The sequence below is a fragment of the Culicoides brevitarsis genome, chromosome 1 (assembly GCF_036172545.1).
Source record: "Culicoides brevitarsis isolate CSIRO-B50_1 chromosome 1, AGI_CSIRO_Cbre_v1, whole genome shotgun sequence".
Taxonomy (NCBI): domain Eukaryota; kingdom Metazoa; phylum Arthropoda; class Insecta; order Diptera; family Ceratopogonidae; genus Culicoides; species Culicoides brevitarsis.
This window is the reverse complement of record NC_087085.1, coordinates 40,659,040-40,681,572: the sequence shown is the minus strand read 5'-3', so window position 1 is coordinate 40,681,572 and position 22,533 is coordinate 40,659,040. Positions and strand designations below refer to the sequence as shown.

General features: G+C 30.4%; 8 protein-coding genes across 8 annotated transcripts; 2 read left to right on the top strand and 6 right to left on the bottom strand.

Annotated features, from left to right (window-relative positions):
• Window positions 1–68: 68 nt before the first annotated feature.
• Window positions 69–1,637, bottom strand: LOC134838413 (uncharacterized). The gene is made up of 2 exons (XM_063853939.1): window positions 1,479–1,637; window positions 69–1,420 (listed from the first exon to the last, which is right to left on the bottom strand). The coding sequence occupies exons 1-2, from the start codon at window positions 1,479–1,481 to the stop codon at window positions 197–199; spliced, it is 1,227 nt and encodes a 408-aa protein (XP_063710009.1). The 5' UTR covers window positions 1,482–1,637; the 3' UTR covers window positions 69–196.
• On the bottom strand, window positions 1,634–2,597 carry LOC134838414 (uncharacterized). Its single transcript, XM_063853941.1, has one exon. It carries the CDS (start codon window positions 2,552–2,554, stop codon window positions 1,694–1,696), a length of 861 nt encoding a protein of 286 aa, XP_063710011.1. The 5' UTR covers window positions 2,555–2,597; the 3' UTR covers window positions 1,634–1,693.
• A 154-nt stretch (window positions 2,598–2,751) lies between these two features.
• On the bottom strand, window positions 2,752–5,032 carry LOC134838412 (uncharacterized). Its single transcript, XM_063853938.1, has 4 exons — window positions 4,913–5,032; window positions 4,568–4,843; window positions 3,963–4,505; window positions 2,752–3,191 (listed from the first exon to the last, which is right to left on the bottom strand). Exons 1-4 carry the CDS (start codon window positions 4,934–4,936, stop codon window positions 2,754–2,756), a joined length of 1,281 nt encoding a protein of 426 aa, XP_063710008.1. The 5' UTR covers window positions 4,937–5,032; the 3' UTR covers window positions 2,752–2,753.
• Window positions 5,033–7,005: 1,973 nt separating this feature from the next.
• On the top strand, window positions 7,006–8,161 carry LOC134838066 (protein canopy homolog 4). The gene is made up of 3 exons (XM_063853511.1): window positions 7,006–7,287; window positions 7,349–7,439; window positions 7,510–8,161. The coding sequence occupies exons 1-3, from the start codon at window positions 7,200–7,202 to the stop codon at window positions 7,982–7,984; spliced, it is 654 nt and encodes a 217-aa protein (XP_063709581.1). The 5' UTR covers window positions 7,006–7,199; the 3' UTR covers window positions 7,985–8,161.
• Window positions 8,162–8,271: 110 nt separating this feature from the next.
• On the bottom strand, window positions 8,272–10,673 carry LOC134837839 (putative gustatory receptor 2a). Its single transcript, XM_063853231.1, has 4 exons — window positions 9,699–10,673; window positions 8,589–8,657; window positions 8,445–8,534; window positions 8,272–8,386 (listed from the first exon to the last, which is right to left on the bottom strand). Exons 1-4 carry the CDS (start codon window positions 10,671–10,673, stop codon window positions 8,327–8,329), a joined length of 1,194 nt encoding a protein of 397 aa, XP_063709301.1. The 3' UTR covers window positions 8,272–8,326.
• Window positions 10,674–12,486: 1,813 nt separating this feature from the next.
• On the bottom strand, window positions 12,487–13,720 carry LOC134837838 (uncharacterized). The gene is made up of 2 exons (XM_063853229.1): window positions 13,677–13,720; window positions 12,487–13,627 (listed from the first exon to the last, which is right to left on the bottom strand). Exons 1-2 carry the CDS (start codon window positions 13,718–13,720, stop codon window positions 12,487–12,489), a joined length of 1,185 nt encoding a protein of 394 aa, XP_063709299.1.
• Window positions 13,721–15,003: 1,283 nt separating this feature from the next.
• Window positions 15,004–15,873, top strand: LOC134828052 (small ribosomal subunit protein uS8A). The gene is made up of 3 exons (XM_063841001.1): window positions 15,004–15,104; window positions 15,415–15,715; window positions 15,776–15,873. The coding sequence occupies exons 2-3, from the start codon at window positions 15,417–15,419 to the stop codon at window positions 15,867–15,869; spliced, it is 393 nt and encodes a 130-aa protein (XP_063697071.1). The 5' UTR covers window positions 15,004–15,104; window positions 15,415–15,416; the 3' UTR covers window positions 15,870–15,873.
• A 67-nt stretch (window positions 15,874–15,940) lies between these two features.
• LOC134828051 (DNA topoisomerase 3-beta) lies at window positions 15,941–20,673 on the bottom strand. Its single transcript, XM_063841000.1, has 7 exons — window positions 20,519–20,673; window positions 20,356–20,456; window positions 20,157–20,296; window positions 19,591–20,091; window positions 18,559–18,893; window positions 17,387–18,502; window positions 15,941–16,326 (listed from the first exon to the last, which is right to left on the bottom strand). The coding sequence occupies exons 1-7, from the start codon at window positions 20,607–20,609 to the stop codon at window positions 16,046–16,048; spliced, it is 2,565 nt and encodes an 854-aa protein (XP_063697070.1). The 5' UTR covers window positions 20,610–20,673; the 3' UTR covers window positions 15,941–16,045.
• Between the last annotated feature and the right edge of the window lie 1,860 nt (window positions 20,674–22,533).

Here is a 22,533-nt window from a genome sequence, read left to right as displayed (position 1 = left end):
ATATTTTGAATTAAAATAAAATTTGAGCATTTTTTTTTATTTTTTAAAAATTCATTAAAAATTCGTAATTAATTTTCAGTTTTGAACTGTAAAGGTAAACTTTTATTGGCATAAGTTACTAATTAATCATTTTAGTATATAAGATTCAGTTTTCAAGTTTTCAAAAAAAATTCGATAATCACAAAGTTCCTTCTTTTCAATGTTTCTTATTCTTCTTTTTCTTCTTTTGCTGATTTCGATTGTGCGACGACGCCTCGCCCTGATGATTGCTCGATCCAAAATTCGGGATAATCTGCACATTTGTCGTCAACGGTTGTCTTGTACGACTCCCCGTGTTCTTCGACAATTCCAACTTGATTCTCGCAAAACGTGACAACTTGCTGACTTTCAGCGCCAAACATTGATCCGTGAGCAAAATCGAGTTTTCATCCGTGAACGAGTAATGACACATATCCGTACAATTCGCAACGTATTTCCCAATTGCGACTTCCAGCTTGTAGTTAAAGTGTTTGGCGGCACTGACAGTCCCAACCATCTTGACGAAACCCGTAACGCGGTTCACGGTGCATTCATCGCCGAAAATTTCCCGTTCAGCGGAGAAAACAAGCACAAAAAGCCCGAATTCTTTGACTTTGATGACATGTCGATAGTCTGAAACGGGCACCGGGATCTCGAATTCGCAACGTGCGATCAAATTATCTTGCCCGACAATGGTTTCCGTTTCAATTAGGCGATCGGCATGCAAGGAACGGAGGTGATTGTATAAGCGACAAAAGGGAATTTGGCTTTGGCACTTTTGAAGAGGGTCATTTTTGTCGTTTGTGGGGCACGGAAAGAGTCCTTTTGGCTGAGGCGGCGAGTTGAGAGACAATTTTTCGCGTAAAATTGTCTTTTGGCGCTTTGTTTCGACATTTTGTTCGACATCGCTGTTGGCACGTTTGACGGAGGGCGATGTTTGCGTGGGATTTGTGCTTCCCGATGACGTTGAAGGTTGTTCCGAGGCATCTTTTTGTTGTTTTTGTTGCTTCTTTAACTTCATTTTTTCCTTTTTCTTTGCCTTACGTTCTTCCTTCTTACGTTCGGCGGCACTTTTTTCAATTGCATCATCACTTTCCGTGTCATCGTCGTCGGTTTGATCCTCAGAAACACCTTTGGCTTGCGAAGTTGGAGGCGTAACGTCATCATCTAAGCTCATTAGGGCTCCCGTACTCAAGCGCCGCAATTTTTTGACCATTTCTTCCATCACGAAATTCCGTGTGCCCTTGAGTTCTTCCTTGCAAACGGGACAATTGTCCAATTTTTCGTGACATGTCTCGCAAATCGCGTGTCCTTGAGTGCATTGCAGGATTTTTTTGTGCGGCTTGAACGTGTCGAAGCACACAGGGCACGATAGAATGTCATCTAATTTCAGTGCATCAGCCTACAATTCGAGTAATTAGCAAATTTGCGATTTTTTTGCAAGACAAGCAATTTCTTACCATGTTTTGCAATGGATGACGATGACTTGCGAATACCAAACCGATCAATTGTCGCAGCTTTTGTACCTGAATTTCATCCGAAAAATGCAATTTTAAGACGATTAATCGATAAAAATTGTAAAAAATTTAATTTTGAAGCAATTTCGCCACCCGAAATGAGTTTCGACGTAAATGTCAAAATTTTCGAACAGCAAAAATTTGAAAAAATTGTCCGTTTATTCGCAAATTTCGAAGCTGTCGTCCTCTTTGATGCTACTTCCCGCTGCTTCTTCGTCGCCTTTGCGTCTCGTGACGTCGACAAAAACTTCGTACGTTCGACATTTGACTTCTTCGTCGTAAAATGGCAAAAAACAAGCCCCCTCTGAAGGTTGAACTTTCCCGTGAGTCAAGACCCCGTCGTGAAATGCCCTTCCCACGTACAAAACTTCGCCGTCAGCGGACCTTCCAGCGGGAAAAGCATTATTTGGGACATCGCCATCCGAGCAGGAAATCCAACAATTTTCCATGGATTCGTTTGTCGATACGAGAACTTCGTAATTTTCGCTGCATTTCTCCTCTCCATCGGCGGGGAAGTAACAAAGTTTCTGCCGTGGATTCACTTTACCTGGAATTAATGCGTTTTCGTGCGTTACTCTGCCGATGTACAACGGATGACCTTGTTTATTGTAACTCGCCAAGACTGCATTTGTGGGTAACGAGCTTTTGCCCGATGGAATCCAGATCAAATTTTGCGTTTCTCCGTCTTTTTTGGGGTCTTCGGTCTTTTCGCGAATCGCCACAAACGAATTTGCGATGACTTTTGGGTCAATATCGTGCAAGGCGTTCACGAGTTTTTCCATTATGAGGTTGCGAGTGCCCAAAAAGGCACAACGACAAATCGGGCAATCCGTTACGAGGCCAAAACATCGCTCGCAAATCGAATGCCCTTCACGACATTGCTTGATTTTGTGGTTGGGACGAAAATTCGTGCAGCAAATGGGACATGCGAAGATGTCGTCTAACGGGATAATCGAAGGATTTCGTTGAAAAATGCTATTTTTTATTTTTTTGTTCGTACCGAGTGAAAATCCTGCCATTTTTTATTTTTTTCTTTTTAATTTTTCGCAGAAATTGCGATTTTGGTACTTGGAAACGTAAATAAATAAATGACAGCTGACACGAGAGTTATGCGCATTACGAGCTAAAATTACGGTTTCGAAGCAGTAACGGACATGAAAAAATTATTTTTTAAATGCATTTATTTTTTTCTGTACAGAAAACGTTCATCGAGGGGACTTAATAGCAAAAAATTTCGTATTCTGGATACGAGAATTCCTTGCCTTTGTACGGGATGATGCACGCTTTCACCGATGGCTTGACTTTGCCGATTGTCAGTGTGTTTTCGTGCTTTACGCGACCAATGTACAAAGTTTCGCCCGCATCTGATTTGCCGCCAATGAAGGCATTTTTTGGAATTGCATCGTGTGAGCATTGAACCCAGGTGCCTTTTGCGCCGCAAAGTACTTCGTATTCGTTGCGTGAATATTCCTTGCCTTCGAAGGGTACGTAACATAAGCCAGCGTCGGCGTTTACTTTTCCGGGCGTGATTCCGTTCTCGTGTTTTATTCTGCCAATGTACAAGGGTTCTTCGTCGCTGTCGTAACCGCCTTTCACTGCGTTATCGGGTACTTGTGTTCCCATGCATGAGCGCCATAGTTTTTCATCGACATCGGGCTGGAATTAGAAATTTTTTAATTAATTAATATCTTGTCTTTAATTAAAATTTTTAATTATTTAAATTTTTTTTTTTTAATTTTTGCCTTTTAAATATTTTTTATGATTTTCATTTTTATTTATTTTTTTTATTTTTATTAATTTTATTTTTTTTTTATTAATTTTTTTTACGTATTTTCTTAATTTTTTTTTTAAATTATTATTTTTTTTGAGTAATGCAAAAGCCAAAAATTTTATGTTATTTACTAATTTTTATTTTTTTTTTTTATTTATTTTTTGTAAAAATTTATTAAAATTAAAAAATTTAGAAATAAATTTTAAATTTTTATAATTTTTAAAATTTTTTTTTTTTTTAATAATTTGTATTTTTTTTTATTTGAAATATTATTTATTTATTTTTTTTTGTAAAAATTAAAAAATGAAATTTGAATTTTTTTTTTATTTTTTATTTTTTTAAAAAATTATTAAAATTAAAATTTTTTTAAATTTTTATAATTTTTAAAAAATATTTTTTTTTATTTTAATTTTTTTTTTGAAAATGAATTTATTTTAAAAATTAAAAAAAATTTTAAAAAAAATTAAAAAATGAAATTTGACGATATTTTTTAATATTAAAAAATTATTATAAATTTTAAATTTTTTCAAATATTTTTTTTTATTATTTTAAAACTTGTTTCTTGAAAATGAATTAAAAAAAAATTTAAAAATTTTAATTTTTCAAAAAAAATAAAAAGTAAAAAAAAAATAATTTCATTAAAAAATAATTCTTACCATTTTTTCCGCAGCTACAGGAGCAACAACAGGAGCTTCAGGCACAACTTCCGGTTCAACTACCTTTCCTTCGACAATCGGTTCGAGCTTGGCAATCAACGCATGATCGTCTGTAACAAAAATTTCATAATCCTTGTATTCGTATTCTTTTTCTCCGTACGACACGAAACAAGCGCTGTATGATTTTTGCACACTTCCAACCGCCAAAGTGCCATTATGCAAAGCTCGTCCGATATAAAGAACTTCTGAAGCGTGAGTTTTGCCTCCGGGAAAAGCATTTGCTGGGATATTAGCTCCCGAACATTTCACCCAAATCGAATTGATGCCACAGAGAACTTCAAATTCGGTCTTTTCGAATTGATCTCCGTTCCAACCGACGAAACAAGTGCCTGTTGTGACGTTAATTTTGCCGGGAATAAGAGATCCATCGTGCATGGCGCGTCCCACGTACATCGAAACTCCATTTTGATCTTCTCCGCCAACGACGGCGTTCGCAGGAATTTCTTTTCCATCGCATTTTACCCAACCAGGAGCTTCAGTTGGCTAAAAATTATCAAAAATTTTAGAAAATTTAAATTTTTTACAAAGAAAATTCAAATTTTTACCTTTCCAAGCTTCAATTTCGCATCAACGACGGGAGTTTGATCAACTACAGGCACTTCTGCGACATTATTATTCTCATGTGCTTTCTTGATCATCTCTTCCAAGGCAAAATTACGCGTTCCCAAGAACCCTTCTTTGCACTCATGACACTCGGGAGTCGTCGTTGGGCAAGTTTCACAAAAATTATGACCCGTTTTGCACTGCAAGACTTTCTTTTCCGCCTCGAAGGGATTTTTACAGCCGTGACATTTGAAAGTCAAGGGCAAATCCGATTTAAACTATCACATGAAAAAATAAATTTCACTTAAAAACTCATTTTTTAAATATTTTTTTCTGAATTTACAAACCATTTCTGAGACATTAGCTCCCATTTTATTCCGCAAAAGTTCACGACTTTTCACAAAAAATAAATTTTCCTTTTATTTGGAGCAATTTAAGAAAAAAATCGCAGGTGTCTAAATTTATTTTGAAAAGTGATCGAGCCGAGCGCCAAACTGAAAATGATAAATTTTCTCGCTAGTTTTTCCTACTTATTTTTTTGTGTGTTTGAGCGTGTGTGCGGTGAGAAAGTGTGCGTATTTTTATTTATTTTTTGCGGGAGACGAAATTTTCTACCGGCTTCCAAAATAAACGTAATTTATTGTCTGGTTACATCTTTTTTGAGAGATTTGCGGTTTGCGAGATATTACGTAAAATTGATGAATGAAATTTCCTGACAATTGAATTCATTTAAATTTCGGGACATATTGGCATTTTGTTTGTTTGTTATCTCTCATGGGCGATGTGCAGCATTTCATGGTCATTTCAGATGAGGAATTAATTTTCTTGGCAAATATTTTCATTTTTTCTCGCTGTTTTTTGTTGTTGCCGTGTCACTTTCATAAATCTTTCAACTAACGGACTGTTTTTCGTTTGAATGGCGTTATGTGTGAAATTTGAGGTTTTTTGCGGTGTCTGTCTGTTTATAGATATCAAAATTTTTTGTTATTATAATTTATGAATTTTTGTATTATTTATGATTTTTGCCAAAATTTAATTTCCTTTCAACACAAGCTTTATAGTTTTTTTTTTATTTTTTTTTTCCAAAAATTTTTGCTTTCTCATATTTTTCAGCTAATAGTATTTCAAATGCTTCTAATGTATGAAACATACTTTTTTAAAAAGAAGTTAAATTCATCTTTTAGATATTTTGATCTAAAAGGAGAATCCTGAGAGTTTTTAACATGTCCTCAAAATTATTTAAAAACTTTTGGAAAACATTTTTCTCCTTTGTCATGTGAATAAATTCAGGGAAATAAAAAGGTTTATTATCTTATTCGGTTTCCATACAGAAGGTAAGCACGAGAAATTCCTAATTGAATTAAACGTTGAGTGGTCAAAGGTTTTTTGAACTCCAATTTTCAATCATGTCAATTCTATTGGTCTGCCCAATGTACATGACAAATATGCCTCAATTTTATTGTTCCTCATATCATTTTTCTCCGATCGATTGCATAAAATGTGCGCTTCCTAACCTAAAATTGTTTAAGATCTTTTGAAGAATAAAATAATTTAATTCATTTTGCTTTTATTGAAAAATTTTGCTGAAAATAAATCTCAGATTCTGTTAAAGGAAAAAAGTTTAAGAATACTTACCTATTTGCAGTGGAAGCGTGCTGTGCTCATAACCTGTTGGAGAATTTATTAAATAAATTAAATTCGGTAAGCAGATATGAAACAAAAGCGCAATCCAAGAAATCTTTTTAACATGATATTATGAAGTTTAATCCATTATTTTCTTAATGAAATAAATGTCGAAGTTCTTTTCAATACCTCTTGAAAAGATATCATATTTTCGGCATTTCGAATCGCTCAAAATCAGGTCCATTACCTATTTTCATGTTGATAGTTACAGTTTAAAAAAATAATAGCAGATTGATTTAATTTATTGATTTAATTTATGGTTCAAATATGAAAAGAAAATTTTTGCTCTTGATCAATTTAATTCACAATTATGACCTTTTTTTAGTTATTTCATATGTTAATTTTTTACTTACCAAATGAATTTAATATAATCTGAAAATTATTATTTTGAATAATTTTATGTCTTTTTTTCATAAAAATTAAAAAATATTTTTTCAAAAAAATAATAACCTTTAAAAATGCGCTCTCATCATCAACTTTCTCTGTCACACGCAAGGCTTTTTCCCGCTACTTTTACTACTCGCATTTTTACTGTCTGTTTATTTGTTGAATTAAATTTTCAATAACACATCTTTACGGAAAAGAAAATAGTAGAATCCCAAAATTTTCTCATTCGAAACTTTTCAATTAATCAAGAAAAATTTATTACTTAACGACAAATGAAATTTTAATCATTTTCGAAGAATCAAAGTTCGAAAAAACATTTTTCGAACACACACAAAGACAAAATCATCTGTTCTCTGTAAATACACGAGATTCTATTTATTTTTGTTCGCTTACTCAGTTCCAAGCCAACTCTCGAACGAGCAAATAGAGAAACACGTAAATCTGTTAAATTGATAGGGACTGAAGGAATTACGTGTCCCAAAAATAAACGCTGATCTGGAGTGTGATTAAAAGAAGATTTTTATAAATAAATTGCATCGGAAAAACACAAGACTGGAGAAAATCATGCGAATAATTTTTTTATTAATAAATATCGTAGGTTTTTATTTGATTTCGGCAGAGACGCCGGAGGAGAAGGAAGGCGTGAAGTATGGTGAGTTTTATTTTTAGCATTTTTTTACGTTTATTTACGATTTTTTTTTAATTTTCCGTAGCTGATCGATGCGAAGCGTGCAAAATCCTCGCGATAGAACTCGATAATCGGCTCGCCGAAACTGGCAAGTCTCACGATGTTCTCGAAATTGGGTGAGATGCGATAAAAATTATTTTTTGCAAGCAATAAATTAACCGGAAACGTTTTCTTTTATGCTCGTAGGTACAATCGACTCGACGATAACGCCCCGAAAAAACGCAAAGAATATCGTAAGAGCGAGTTGCGTCTCGAAGAATCTTTGGAAGACCTTTGTGAACGAGTTCTCGAGTATAATCTCCATAAAGAGCGGAAAGACAGCACGAGATTCGCTAAAGGCATGTCTCAAACATTCCAAACACTCCACGGACTCGTCGATAAAGGCGTAAAAGTCGAATTGGGCATCCCGTTGGAGTTATGGGACAAACCATCAGCCGAAGTCACACAATTAAAAACGCAGTGCGAGACGTTGTTGGAGCAGTATGAAGAGGAAATCTCAACTTGGTACTTTGAGGAGCAAGGAACGACGCCGCTTATCAAATATTTGTGCGAAGATGTCGTCCTGAAAGGCAAAGACACGAGTTGCTTGTACGAAGTATTCAACCCAGAGGAAAAAGAAAAGGAGAAAAAGAAGCCAAAGAAAGAAAAAAAGGAATTATGAACAAAATTCACGAACAAATATTGAAACAGTTCCATTAAATTTTAAGAATTTTACAAATTTTAGGTAAATTTTTCTAAATAAAAACATTCCCGTAAAAAAATTTTTTGAATAAAACTCATTATGAAACATCACGCCGCTATGTGAATGACCGGAAATCATCAAAAAATAATTTTTTATCGAAACATTTATTTAATAAATTTAATTTTTTTTTTATAAATTTCTCTTAATTTTACCGACAATTGATGTCAAAAGCGATCTATACACGAAAAAACGACCTACAAGTACTGGGTCAGTTGTAAAAAAATGCACATTTCATCCTGATATTACCTCGTTTACCTTCGTTCAAGCACTGTTGTGCATTTGAATAATGATTACCAGGTAAGTTGTTGTCGCTGAAATCATCTAAAATATTTTTTTTTATAATTTATTTTTTTTTTTTTAAAGAATTTGAGGATTTTACGGTAAAAAGTAGTGAAAAATCAATGTTGAAAAATCCATAAGCAGTGAATTTGACTTTTTGATGAAGGAGTTGAAGGGAAAATTGTTGAACCTGAGGGAAATTTTTATTTATTATTGATGCAAAATGAAGTTTTTAAGGACTTACGACCATATTTTGGCTTTCATTGAGACAATCGTGCTTGATTTGATGGAGTAAGGATCCAGCTTCGTTTGCCTGAGGAAGAAAAAATAAAAATTTTAGTTCAAATGACACTTTTATGGGTTCGTTAAAGGATATTTAAAGGGTTTCAAAAGAGTTGATGTGCGATAAAAGGTTAAAGTTTGTCGATTTTAGGATTTCGATTGACTTCATGGAAAATTTTTTCATTTTTTCAATGAAAATTTAATGAAATTTGGTTTTTTTAATGACAATTTTTTAAAATTTATTTTTTTTCAATGAAATTTTTTTTAAATTTGATTTTTTTGAATGAAAATTTTTGAAATTTTAAATTTTTTGAATGGAAATGTTTTTTAAATTTTAATTTTTTCAATAAAAATTTTTTAAAATTTGAAGTTTTTAAATGAAAATTTCCTAAAATTTTAATTTTTTCAATGAAAATTTTCTAAAATTTTAATTTTTAAAAATTTTTGAATTTTTTAAACACCTCGAAAATGGTTTGAATGCTAAACTTTAAATATTTTAATTTGTTTTTAATCATTTTTTAAATGAATTTCTCAGAAAAAATTATTTCATAGCTTCAAAATTGTCAAGATTTAAAAAAAATTATCTGAATTTGAGCTTTTTAATTTTTTTTAGCACAAAATTATATCAAAAAGTATTTTTTAGGAAAAAATGCATCACTTCTTGAAAGAGACATCTTTAAAAAAATTAAAAATTAAAAAATTAAATTAAAAAAAAAATTAATTAAAAAAATTAAATTTAAAAAAAAAAAAAAAAATTAAATTTTTAAAAAATAAAAAAAAATTAAATTTTTAAAAAATTAAAAAAAATAAATTTTTAAAAAATAAATATTATTAAAATATTTAAAATAAAATAAAATAATTTAAAATTAAAATAAAAATATTTAAATATTATTAAATTAATCAAATTTAATTTTTTTTTAATTATTTAAAGCCATTTTTTGTTTTCTTCAGTAATTTTCTAAAAACTTATTTTTTTCGACTTTTTGATCAATTGAGTCTAAAAATTCTTCTAAATTTTTATTTTTTTCAGCACTTCAAAGGGAATTTTTCACAAATTTTCACTCAAACTCACTTCCTCCATGGTAACATGACAAATCGACGCCATCATAAACGAGTTAACCAACGACGGAATTGTCCAAATTGTCGATCCAATCACTGCGAGGATATCATTAACTCCAACGGGCGGATTTTCCATCGTCAAAAAAATCCAGTAGCAATGCCCGGTTATGGCAATAAAATCATTCCCGATGTTGACAAGCAAACTTAATCCGAAACATTTGTTCGTGAGACTCGTCAATTCCCACAATTTATCATAAAGTTGTCGCAAAATGATTAATTGCTGCACCGCCGATAACTCGTCGTTAATTATTGTTGCATTTTTCGTCATCAATACGTTCCCGCTACTTGCTGTGCCTTCATTCAAATTGAGTTTTTCGATTTTCTTGTTAATCAAGTGAAAGCGATCCTTGAGCAGCGATATGAGAATGTAAATTTGCACGTAGCGCAAGCTACAGACGATGAACGAGACGAGATACAACGACCAATAATACGTGAACTCGTACTGCTGACGCAACAAAATAATCAGCAGGAGAATGAGTTGGATGCCGCCGTAGAAGGTGCCGCTCGCCAGTAGCTTGAGGAGAATTTTCCGGCGAATTGTCTCGTGCGAAATGTGCAAATTGTTGTAGTATTTCTGCACAATTAAGTCCCAATCGCTTAGTTTGCATAGCAGTTGCATGAGGCGGCGTCGTCGCACGAGTCCTTCGAACAAAATTATCAAATGCGTGAAACGAATCCCGGTGAGTTGGATAAAATCCACGGTATGAGCGATTTCATTCATGGGCTGATCGTTCGGAATCGAGAACAAATCTTCTTGGAAAAATCCGTAAATGAACGAAGCCAAAAAGACACTTATCGAGACAATTGAATAAATTGTCGTAACTGAAGCTTCCATGAGATCTCCGTGCTCCGTGACGACAAACGGACTCAGCCCAATGAATTGAAACAGTTTGATGAATGGCTTCAACGCCTTCAACATCGATTCCATGGTCTTCTTCGCATCCGACAAATAACTCGACGAAATGAAAAACGCGCCTTGACTAAACTGGAAAAGGGTGCGCTGCTCCTATTTATGCGTTTTTCGTGTCGAGAGGAAAATGCGCAGAGGAAAATTCTCTTTTTATAGGCTGTTTTCGGTATTTTTATGAAAATATAAAGCTTTTCCAGTCTCCATTCCAATTATTTGAATTTATTACATAATTTAACGATTAAAAACTGCAATACGGAGAATCAGTAAGATTTATGGCGATAATTGGTATGAAATAAATGAATTACATGGAAAAGTCGGTCAACTTGTTGATTCAATACAAGTTCAACGTCATCAAGAGATATTTATGACAAGGAAGTCGTAATCCTTTGTAAATAAACAGACGAATTTGGTTCGCCGCTTGAAATCGTTTGGCAATCAATTTTTTGGTTGCTCAGGGTAAATAAATATTCGAAGATTATTTGCTCATTGCTCAAGGACAATGTAGTAAGGTGCAATGTACAAAAAAAAAATTTTTTTTGGCTTAATGAGGAAGGGAAGATGACGTCAATTGATTTTTTTTTTTTTTTTTGCTCATTTTTCATTTTAGATTTTTTCTCATTTTTCATTTTATAAATTTTGAATTTTTTCGCTTAAAATTAGATTTTTTGCTCATTTTTCATTTTTAATTTTTTGATCATAAATTTAAATTTTGTGCATTTATTTATATTAAAATTTAAAAAACAAATTATTTATAATTTTTTATAAAATAAAAAAAATACTTAAAATTATTTTTTTAATTAAAATAAATTTTAAATACCTAAATAAAAAAAAATCAATTTTTAATTTTAAAAATAAATTTATTTTAAATTAATTTTTTAAAATTAAATTTAAATTTATTTTTTATTAAAAAATAAAAAAAAATTAAATTAAATTTTGTCAATTACAATTTAAAAAAAAAAAATTATTTTTTTAATTAAAAATTTTAAAATTTACAAAAAAAATAAAACCCAATTTTTGACAAAAATTTTTTCTTGGATATGGTTATTGATGTATATTAATCGATTTGTTTTTTAATTCTGTATATATTTTATGCGAAAAAATAAGTGAAATTTTGCATATAAAATTCATTTTTTAAGAATTTAAATATTTTTTATAAATGAATTTGATAAATTATAAATATTTATTAACAAATTTATTAATTAATTAAATAAATTACTATTTAAATTAAAATTTAATTTTTTTAAATTTTATTTATAAAACATTTTATTTTATTTTTTTTTTCAATTAATTATTTTTCTTATTTTAATTAATTTAATTTTTTTTTTATAATTAATTTAATTATTTTTTTTTTAATTTTTTACACCTTTTGTAAATTTTAAAACTAATTTTTATTTTTTTTTTAAATTATTTATATATAATTTTTTTTAATTTATTAGTTAATTAAATAAAACCTCGTATTTTTTAAATAAAAACTTACCAAAAATTTCTTTTTTAATGAACATTTCCATTCAACATCGGCTCTAATGACAAATCCTCCATTATGACATCACTTTCGGGTGCTTGATGATTTGAGACTTTGATAAGCATTAAAAAAATAGACGAAAAAAAATCAATAAATTACCCAAAAAGTAAGAGACTTTTAGTTTTGCGATAAATCCTTCAAAAGCAAAAATTAGTGCAAATTGTTCAAATTGTGCTAAAAATAAAAATATCAAAAATAAAAAAAATTAGAAAAAAATTTTTTTTTAAAAACAAATTAATTAATTAATTTATTTTAAATTTTTTAAATTAATTTAATTAAATAATTAAAATAATAAAAATAATTAAAAATTTAAAACTTACGATTTTTCTCGTTATTTATTTGAAGTAGATTTCCATTTGGCACGGAAGGAAAAACTTTTTGATGAACATTATTCAAAACTGGTAACTCGTTATTGTTGTTGCGATACGGAGACTTTTCATCGACGCGATGCACTTGAACCTGAACCTCTGTCACATTCATGGAAGACAATTTCAAGTCGTCATCTTGCTCATCCAAATTATCCGAAAAATATTCAATTTGCGGAATTTTAACAAAATTATTATTTTCTGAATCTCGTTCCTTAACTTTATCGATTTCCGTCGTTTCCGTCATTTGGGGAGATTGAGGTTTTTCTGGCGTTTTGATGGGTGATTTAATGGGCAAGGGGATAGGATTTTCTTCTTTTTCTTCGATGGGAACGACATTGGGAGGGGTTGTGATTGCTTCTTGCGTCTTCAAGTTCAAGAGTAACGGCATTTCTCGCATGATTTGCGGTTTAAATTTGACATTCGGTGCCGTATTTGGTCTCAATTTTAATTTTTTCAAGCTTTTTCGATGAATTTTCGCGATTGTGCTCGTTACAGGTCGCATATTCGCAATTTCATTCTTCACATCTTCGAGTTGTTGGAAGAACTTGATCATATTTCGGATCGCCTTGAGTCGATGTTCGATCGCACTGGCGAGCCATTCCATCGCGGTATCCAACTCGGAATGCCCGTTTGCGAAATTTCCCGTTACTTCGAGCATGCAAGGGCTCTGCGAGGAGTTTGCCATTTGTTCCAAGCCGAAATAGTAGAAAATGTCGAGATAATCCAAGGCAGCTGGCAGATCTTGTTTGTTCCCTAAGATGAGAAATGGCTTTCCTTCGAGATGCGGGTTGGATAAAAGTTCGCCGAGAATCGTGCGAGACTCTTCCAACTTTGAAATGTCGCTCGAGTCGATGACATAAATGACGCCGTACGCCTCTAAAAGGTAATATTTCCAAATTCCTCGAATATTTGGACCGCCTCCGAGTTCCGTTAACGAGACATCCAACTTTTTCACGTGAATTTCGTCGTAAACTTTACAGCCCGACGTTGGAAGATAGTCGCTTCGCTTAATTTTACAAAGTTTATGCGCAATTTCCGTTTTGCCAGCGTTCTCCATGCCCAATATCACAATTGGAAGATTACTAAAAAAAATTTTTTAACTAAAAATTTTAATAAAAATCAATTTCTTACCTTTTACGTTTGATTTCTTTGCATTTATTGCACAAGTTTCCCATTTTTGGCCGCTTTTTTGTTTGTTTTTGTCTATTGCACTGAAATTTCTCCACGAAATTGGACAAAAATCATCGTGATCCATCCAATTCGCGAGACAAAAAGTAATATTCATTCAAATTCAGTCCAGACTGGATGTGTTTTCAACAAGGACCGTTGCTGGGTAACGACATGTCGCGTGGCATGGTAGACTATCATATGGTTGCGGGGTCAATCTAACCTGTGAAAGGCAAGGAGATTGTAGCAACAGGCGGTTATTTGGGTGAATGTGAAGGAAATTTTTATGAGTGTACCTTGAGAATGGATTTTCTTTGATTTATTTAAAGAAATTTTTATTTTTTTTATTTACAGGTTTAATTTTAATTTTTTTTCTAAATTTTTTTTGAAATAATTTTGAATTTTTTTTTATCATTGACATATTTTAGAATTTTTTAAAGAAATTTTTTATTATTAATAAAAATATTTTTTTTATTTTTTTTTTTATGAAAAAAATTCGAAAATTATTTTAAAGATTATTTTTTTATTTTAATTTTTTTTTTATTTTTACTTTTTTTCAAACCTTCAATTAATTTTTTCAAAAATTAAAGCATTTAGTAATTTTATAAAATTTTATATTTTAAAATTATTTTAAAAAAAATTAATAAAATTATGAAAATTTTGAAATTTAAAGAAAAAAATAAAATTTAAGAATTAAATAAAAAAATAAAATTTAAGAATTAAATAAAAAAATAAAATTTAAGAATTAAATTTAAAAATTAAATTTAAGTCAAATTTAAATTAAATTTACAAAATTTTTAATCTTTATCAATTTTAGAAAATTTAGAACAGTTTTGAAACAATTTTTAAATAATCTAAAAAAATTGAGACTAAATTTTAAAATATTTTTTTATAAAAAAAATTATCGAAAAATTTAGATATTTAAGCAAATATTTTAAAAATATTTAATAATTTTTTTTTATCAAAAGTTCTTTAAAAATAAAAAAAATAATTTTCAAAAAAATTTCGATCAAATTTTTAAAATTTTAAATTTTTTCGAATATTTTCATATTTAATTTTCGAAAATAAAAATTTAAAAATTTCATGAAATTCAGTTTCAAACAATAATTCTTAAATTTTTATGAATTTTCAATAGATTTTTGTTAATATTTCATTCAAAAAATCCAAATTTTCGAAAATTTTCTATAAACGACTTTTTCGATTATCAATTTCATACGACTCAATGAGACGAATGAAAGTGATAATCGACTAAATGGATACCTCTTCATTTGACAGATGATCCGATGCTGCGAAAAAAACTTTCCTACTCGGATGCCGCGCACGAAAGTATCCTCCTTTTTGATTCTGCAACTTACTTGATCACACGTGGATCGTCAGTAACATAAAATTTAGGTAAAAATCCGTGCAAAAAGTGCCTCCGCCGCTGCAAAAACTGCATCAAAGTGTATCCGAGTGTTCCGTGCACGCGTCGAAAGTGAAAATTTTCCATTCCCCATGCCTCAAATGACCCAAAATTGATGTTAAACATCGTCGGTTCCTCGCATAAACAAATGTCAAAATGAGGGATGGCTAAAATTGTGCGAAAAATTGCCCGATTTCCGCCGTGTTATGTGAACAAAATACACCTGATGCAATTTCGCGCGACGATTTAAAGTAAAAATTTTCGTAAAAAATTAATTTTTTGTGTTTTTTCTCGTTTTAGCCATGGTGCGAGTCAGTGTATTAGCCGATGCCCTCAAATGCATCAACAATGCAGAGAAGCGTGGAAAACGCCAAGTCCTCATCCGACCAAACTCCAAGGTCGTCGTTAAATTCCTCACAGTAATGATGAAGCACGGTTACATCGGCGAGTTCGAAATTGTCGATGACCATCGTGCTGGCAAGGTTGTTGTCAATCTTACTGGTCGCTTGAACAAATGCGGCGTCATTTCGCCCCGTTTCGATGTCCCCATCGTTCAAATTGAGAACTGGACCAACAATTTGTTGCCCTCACGTCAATTTGGGTGAGTTGAAAATTTAATTTTTCGGAATTTTTGGAAATTCTTCATGATTTTTCGTTGCAGATATGTCGTTCTCACAACATCCGCAGGCATTATGGACCACGAAGAAGCCAGAAGAAAACATTTGGGAGGCAAAATTCTCGGATATTTCTTCTAAATACTTCAATTTCAAGGAGTATTGATAAGTAATGAATATGCTACAAATTGTCAAAGAGATCCATAAATTCATTTGAATGACAAAAAAATTGTGATTTTCTTTACTTTCCGTTAAGTAATTTTTATTTTTTAATACATTTTCGCGTCTCTGTGATGATATGAAAGAACGAGAGACAATTAGACAAAATACGCATCGAGCTTCGCCATTTTATCTTTGATGACTTTTGCTTTGCCGCGATATCCTCTTCCTCTGCCACGCACGGCGCCTCCACGTCCCTTTCTGTTGTTCATGAATAATTGACGATTTTGTACGGCTTTGTGCTTCTCGATGAGCGGTTGGAATTCCGGCAAGCAGAAAATGCATCCCGTTTTTTCCGTGATTTCATCTTTGAAGGGCGTTTTTTCGGGTTTGTAGACAACGGCGACTTGCTGGGCTTCACATTGATCGCAAACGGTATCTAAAAAATAATTAAAAAAATTTTAATGAAAATTTAGAATTATTTTTCGAAATATTTTGCTTCATTTAAAAAAATTGAAAAATAAATTTAAAAATTTTTTCAATATTTGAAATATTTTTTCTGATGTTTCTTTTATAAAATTATGTTTCAAAAAATAATTGAAATTAATTTATTTTTATTTTTTTTTTAATTTTTACAATTTTATACAAATTATTGTATTTTAATGAAAAATTTTTTTTTTTGAGATATTTAGAAAAATAACCAAAAATTTAATTGAGAAAAATTAATGAAATTTAAATTTAAACCATATATTTATTAATATTAGATTTTTTTTAATTATTTCATAAATAAAAAAAAGATTTAAATCAATTAAATTTTAAATTAAAAAGAAAGAAAATTAAAAAATGTTTATAAAGAATTATTTTTTATTTTTTTTTACTCATTTTGAAAAAGAAAATTTAAAAAATAAAATTTCAATGAACTTAATAAAAATTGAATTTTTAATTAATTAAACTATTTTAAAAATAATTTTTTAAAAAAACTTATTTTATATTCATTTTTGAAAAAATAATTTTGAAGAAAAATTTAAGCAAAAAATTTAAAATTTTTTAATAATTTTAAAAAATTTAACAAAGTTTTTTTTTTTAAATATTCTTTTACAAATTTTCTTTAAAAAAAATCATTTTGTCAAAAATAATATTGGAGAAAAAAATTTTAAAAAAATATAAAAGGGTATTTTTTTTAAATTCAAGAAAAAAAACATTTTTACAAAAAAAAAATTATTGAAGAAAATTTAAAAAAAAATAATTTAAATAAATAAATAAATTAAATTAAATTAGGTACCTATTAAAGTAATTTTTTTAGTCGAAAAATAATAAAAAAAAATTTTGTTAAAAAAGTTTTAAAAAAAAAAATTAATTTGGAGCGGCCTTATTTTTTAAATTAATTTTTTAATTTAAAAAGAATATTTTTTAAAAATTTCGTTGAACTTTTTTAAAAATTATTAAAAAAATAATTATTCGACGAAATTTAAATAAAAATTTTTATAAAAAAAACTTACTTTCCACAGTGACTTTGATAGCATCATCGAAACAATTGATGATGACGTCACACATGTTGCATCCCAACTTCCAATTTTTCGGCGAACTCGTGCAATCGAGCACCAAAACGCCTCGCGAGCACTCATCGCAGTTCGAAACGCCCAACGAATCCAGCGAATGCGGACAATTTGGATGCCGACAATTATTACAACCCGACATCTTTGGCATATCCTCGAACGGCGGATAATTATAGCAATACGGACACAACGAATAACTCTTCGCCTTTGCTCCTCCTGACCACGCAATCAGCTCGAAATCATCCAAGGGGCATTTCAGTTCTTTGTAAACGCGAACTAAGCCGCCGCGTGGCAACGAATACGTTTCATCGCATTGCGTGCAATAAAGTCGCGCCGGTTTCGTTTGAATGTATTTCATGTAACGCCGGCATTTTCCGCAACGCGAATATGCTTTTCCGCTCGCAGCAAGTGGCGTGAAGGAGACTTCAAAGAGCGAATCCATACTGCTGATCGCACAAACGAAATATTTGTATTTGAGTTTGAAGAGATTGAGCGCATGTTGGAGCACAGAATTGAAAGTTGCAGCTCCCGTCGCGATTAAATTGAGTTGTTTTTCGACTGAAGCTCGCATCGTGGGCAAAACGAGTTCCGGATCGATTTTTTGATATCCATGCACGAGCACGATACCCAAAGTTGAGGGAATTAATTTCCGTTTGCCGGCAATTGTCACGTAATTTCGTTGACAAATGTTGTTGATGTGCACGGGAATCGACGCATCTGTGCCAATTCCGTGTTTTTCCATCAACGTAATTAATTCCGACTCTGACAAATATTCTGGGGGCTCTGTTTGTCCTTCTTGCAACTTTATTTCGTTAATTTTGATCATATCGCCTTCTTTCAGCTCTTGTGCGAGCTCCGTTTTACTAAAAGCCTGCCATGTCATGATCTCCGTGAAGCCCGGATCGATCAGCTGATTCGACGTTGTCGTGAAATGCTCGTCGCCAATCTTAAAATCGTACGTTGTGACACGATAAACCATGTCTCGAGACACCGTGGCGAGAAAATGACGCGAAATATAGTCATAAACTTTCCAACTGTCGGAATCGAGGGTCTCTCGATCTAAAAAAAAATAATTTTAAAAAATTTTTCATGAAAAATTTTGAAAAAAATCTTACTCGCAGCTGCTGTTGGAGTTAAAGGAGGATGATCGCCTTTGTCTGTGCCACTCTTGGGGGCATAAAAGTTCCCTAAAACCTTGTGAGAGAGATCTTTGTAGTCCGAAACGTTGCCCAAAGTCCTCACAACCGAACGTAAATCGTAATTTTCGGGATATGCGGTTGTCTCGGTACGCGGATAACTGACGTACCCTTGAGTATAGAGCTTTTCGGCAATTTGCATCGCTTGATGAGGACTCAAACCGAGACCCGCACTACATGCTTTGAGTAATTCTACCGTATTTAGAGCGCAAGGGCGACTTTTTTGATGATTTTTGGAACTGACTTTGACAATTCTGAAAAAAAAATTCATAAAATTTAATTTTTTTTTTGAATATTAAAAAAAAAAGTTATTAATTTTCAACAAAAAAAAAATAATTAAAAAAATATTAATACATTTTTAAAATATCAATATTTAAAAAAAATTATATATAAAAAAATCTCAAAAAAAAAAATTAAAAAAAAAAAATAATATTTAAAATTAAAATAATTAATTTTTCAAAAAAAAAAATTTTCACAAATAAAATTAAAATTTAATTAATTAATAAAAAAAATTTTAACTAAAATTTATTTTAAAAAATTAAAATATAAAATACAATTTAATTATTTTGGGGGCGTTTAAAAAATTCAATTTAATTAATTTTTAAAGTTTCTCAAAAAAAATAAATTTAAAAAAAATTAAAAAAATTAAAATAAAAAAAAAAATTAAATTAATTCATTATTAAAATTAATTTAAATTTTATTTTTTTTATATTTTAATTTTTTAAAAACTTGACTATTCAAAAAAAAAAAAATTCAAAAAAAAATTTAATTTTTTAAAATAAAAATAAAAAATTAAAAATAAAATTATAAAAAAATTAAAATTAAATTAATTATTTAATTTTTTCACAAAAATAATTAATTTAACGAAAATTTTAATATTTTATTTTTATTATTATTTTTTAAATTTTTTTTTTTTTTTTTTTGAAAAAAAATAAGAAAAATATGACTCACCGCGCCTCTTTAACATCTTTAATTGATCCAAGGAACATCATTGCGACATCTTTGTCGAAAACGCGACACCGACTCCAACTTAACTTCAGTTCGGGACTCCCAACAATCGCTTGGATGTACCAATAACTTTCCGCCTTGAACGTTTGAATCTCGTCGTGTCGCTGCACACAAAATCCCAAAGTCGGCGTTTGACACGGCCCATAAGAAATGAGCGATGCATCCAAGTCTCCGTACTTTCCTTGGAAAAATTTCGTCTGAAATCGCGTAAAAGCACATCCAATTCTGAGATCCAGCTCTTGACGTGCATCAACGCTGCGAGATTCGTTCTCATTGGGGTGCGAGAGGTTATTCATGGCATATTTTATGTCCTTTTCTGTGATTGCGGAAAAGCGGGCACGATAAACGACCCGTTTGGTATTCGTGAAAACGCCATTTATGGATCGTTGCACGGCATCCATCACTTCAAAACAGATATTTTCGCCTTCCAAATCCAAATCGAGCCTAAAAAAAGAATTAAAATGTCAAAAAATCACATTTTTGGTTGAAATTTCATTAAAATCTCTCACCATAAGACCAAATAATCGCAAAATTTGGCTTCGTTCGCTAAAAATGACACCATGCGAGTCTTTGGATTTGTCTCTTTCTTCTCCGTGGGACACGAAAACAATTCATAAGGATCAACTTTGTCCCATGCATTATAATGTCCCTTAAAAAAAATATTAAATTTTAAAACAAAAATTCAAAAAAGATGAAAAATTAACTTACAACAAAATCCAAACTCATGACATGCCCAAACACGGAAGTCATTTTGAACTTTACCGGCTCGTTGAAAAAGGTTCCCTGCCATTCGTGAACATTTGAGACCGCTAAGTAGAAAAAGCAAGACATTCAAGAAAATCGATAAATTCGAGCATTTGCAAACTTTTACCTTTTCTCGTTGTTTTTTTGCCATTGCTGAGAATTTCCGCTATGCTATTTGCCAGCATCGGCTTTTCCGCTACCATTAAGACCTTCTTCATGCTTGTTTTGACTGATTTTTATTCAATTTTCGCGAGAAATCAATCGGAAAATGTTTTGTTTTGTTGTTTGCTGCGAGACGAATGAAAGTGATAAATGATGGGGCGTCATTCATTTACGACGTTTGAAATTTGAACTTATTATGACGTAACTTAAGCTTCAAAAACTTAAGAGTTAATTTTAAATTTGAGCAGAAAATTTTAAAAAAGTTAGACTGAAGCTTAACCAAAACTCAATTTACTTTTGAATTATTCTCATTTTTATGTAAAGAAAAAGATTTTGAAAATGTGAAAAATTTGAACTTAGTTATAAAATGATTAAAAATGATAAATTAAAACAAATTTTAATTTGGAGCTTGACAAAAATTGCTTTGACAAGTTTTTTTGCTCTTGATTTAGTTTTTAAAACAAAACTATGTCAAAGAAAAAATTTTTTTTCAGTTTCAATTTTTTGGCAGTTTTGAGTTATAAAATGATTAAAAATGATAAAAAGCCCTCTGACAATTTTTATCCATTTGGAGCAAGATTTGACAAAAATAGCTTTGACACAGTTTTTTTGCTCTTGATTTAGTTTTTAAAACAAAACTATGTCAAAGAAAAAATTTTTTTTCAGTTTAAATTTTTTGGCAGTTTTGAGTTATAAAATGATTAAAAATGATAAATTAAAGCCCTCTGACAAATTTCAATCCATTTGGAGCAAGATTTGACAAAATAGCTTTGACACAGTTTTTTTGCTCTTGATTTAGTTTTTAAAACAAAACTATGTCAAAGAAAAATTTTTTTTTCAGTTTCAATTTTTTGGCAGTTTTGAGTTATAAAATGATTAAAAATGATAAATTAGAGCCCTCTGACAAATTTCAATCCATTTGGAGCAAGATTTGACAAAAATAGCTTTGACACAGTTTTTGACACAGTTTTTTTGCTCTTGATTTAGTTTTTAAAACAAAACTATGTCAAAGAAAATTTTTTTTTTTCAGTTTCAATTTTTTGGCAGTTTTGAGTTATAAAATGATTAAAAATGATAAATTAGAGCCCTCTGACAAATTTCAATCCATTTGGAGCAAGATTTGACAAAAATAGCTTTGACACAGTTTTTGACACAGTTTTTTTGCTCTTGATTTAGTTTTTAAAACAAAACTATGTCAAAGAAAAAATTTTTTTTCAGTTTCAATTTTTTGGCAGTTTTGAGTTATAAAATGATTAAAAATGATAAATTAGAGCCCTCTGACAAATTTCAATCCATTTGGAGCAAGATTTGACAAAATAGCTTTGACACAGTTTTTGACACAGTTTTTTTTGCTCTTGATTTAGTTTTTAAAACAAAACTATGTCAAAGAAAAAATTTTTTTTCAGTTTCAATTTTTTGGCAGTTTTGAGTTATAAAATGATTAAAAATGATAAATTAGAGCCCTCTGACAAATTTCAATCCATTTGGAGCAAGATTTGACAAAATAGCTTTGACACAGTTTTTGACACAGTTTTTTTGCTCTTGATTTAGTTTTTAAAACAAAACTATGTCAAAGAAAAATTTTTTTTTTCAGTTTCAATTTTTTGGCAGTTTTGAGTTATAAAATGATTAAAAATGATAAATTAGAGCCCTCTGACAATTTTCAATCCATTTGGAGCAAGATTTGACAAAAATTGCTTTGACACAGTTTTTGACACAGTTTTTTTGCTCTTGATTTAGTTTTTAAAACAAAACTATGTCAAAGAAAAATTTTTTTTTCAGTTTCAATTTTTTGGCAGTTTTGAGTTATAAAATGATTAAAAATGATAAATTAGAGCCCTCTGACAAATTTTAATCCATTTGGAGCAAGATTTGAAAAAACTACTTTTGAATTTTTCTCAAGTAAAAAAAAAGCCAATGCTTTCGTATTTCTTGACGAAAAAGTTTTTCAACCCTGAACAAAACTATGAAATTAGTAAA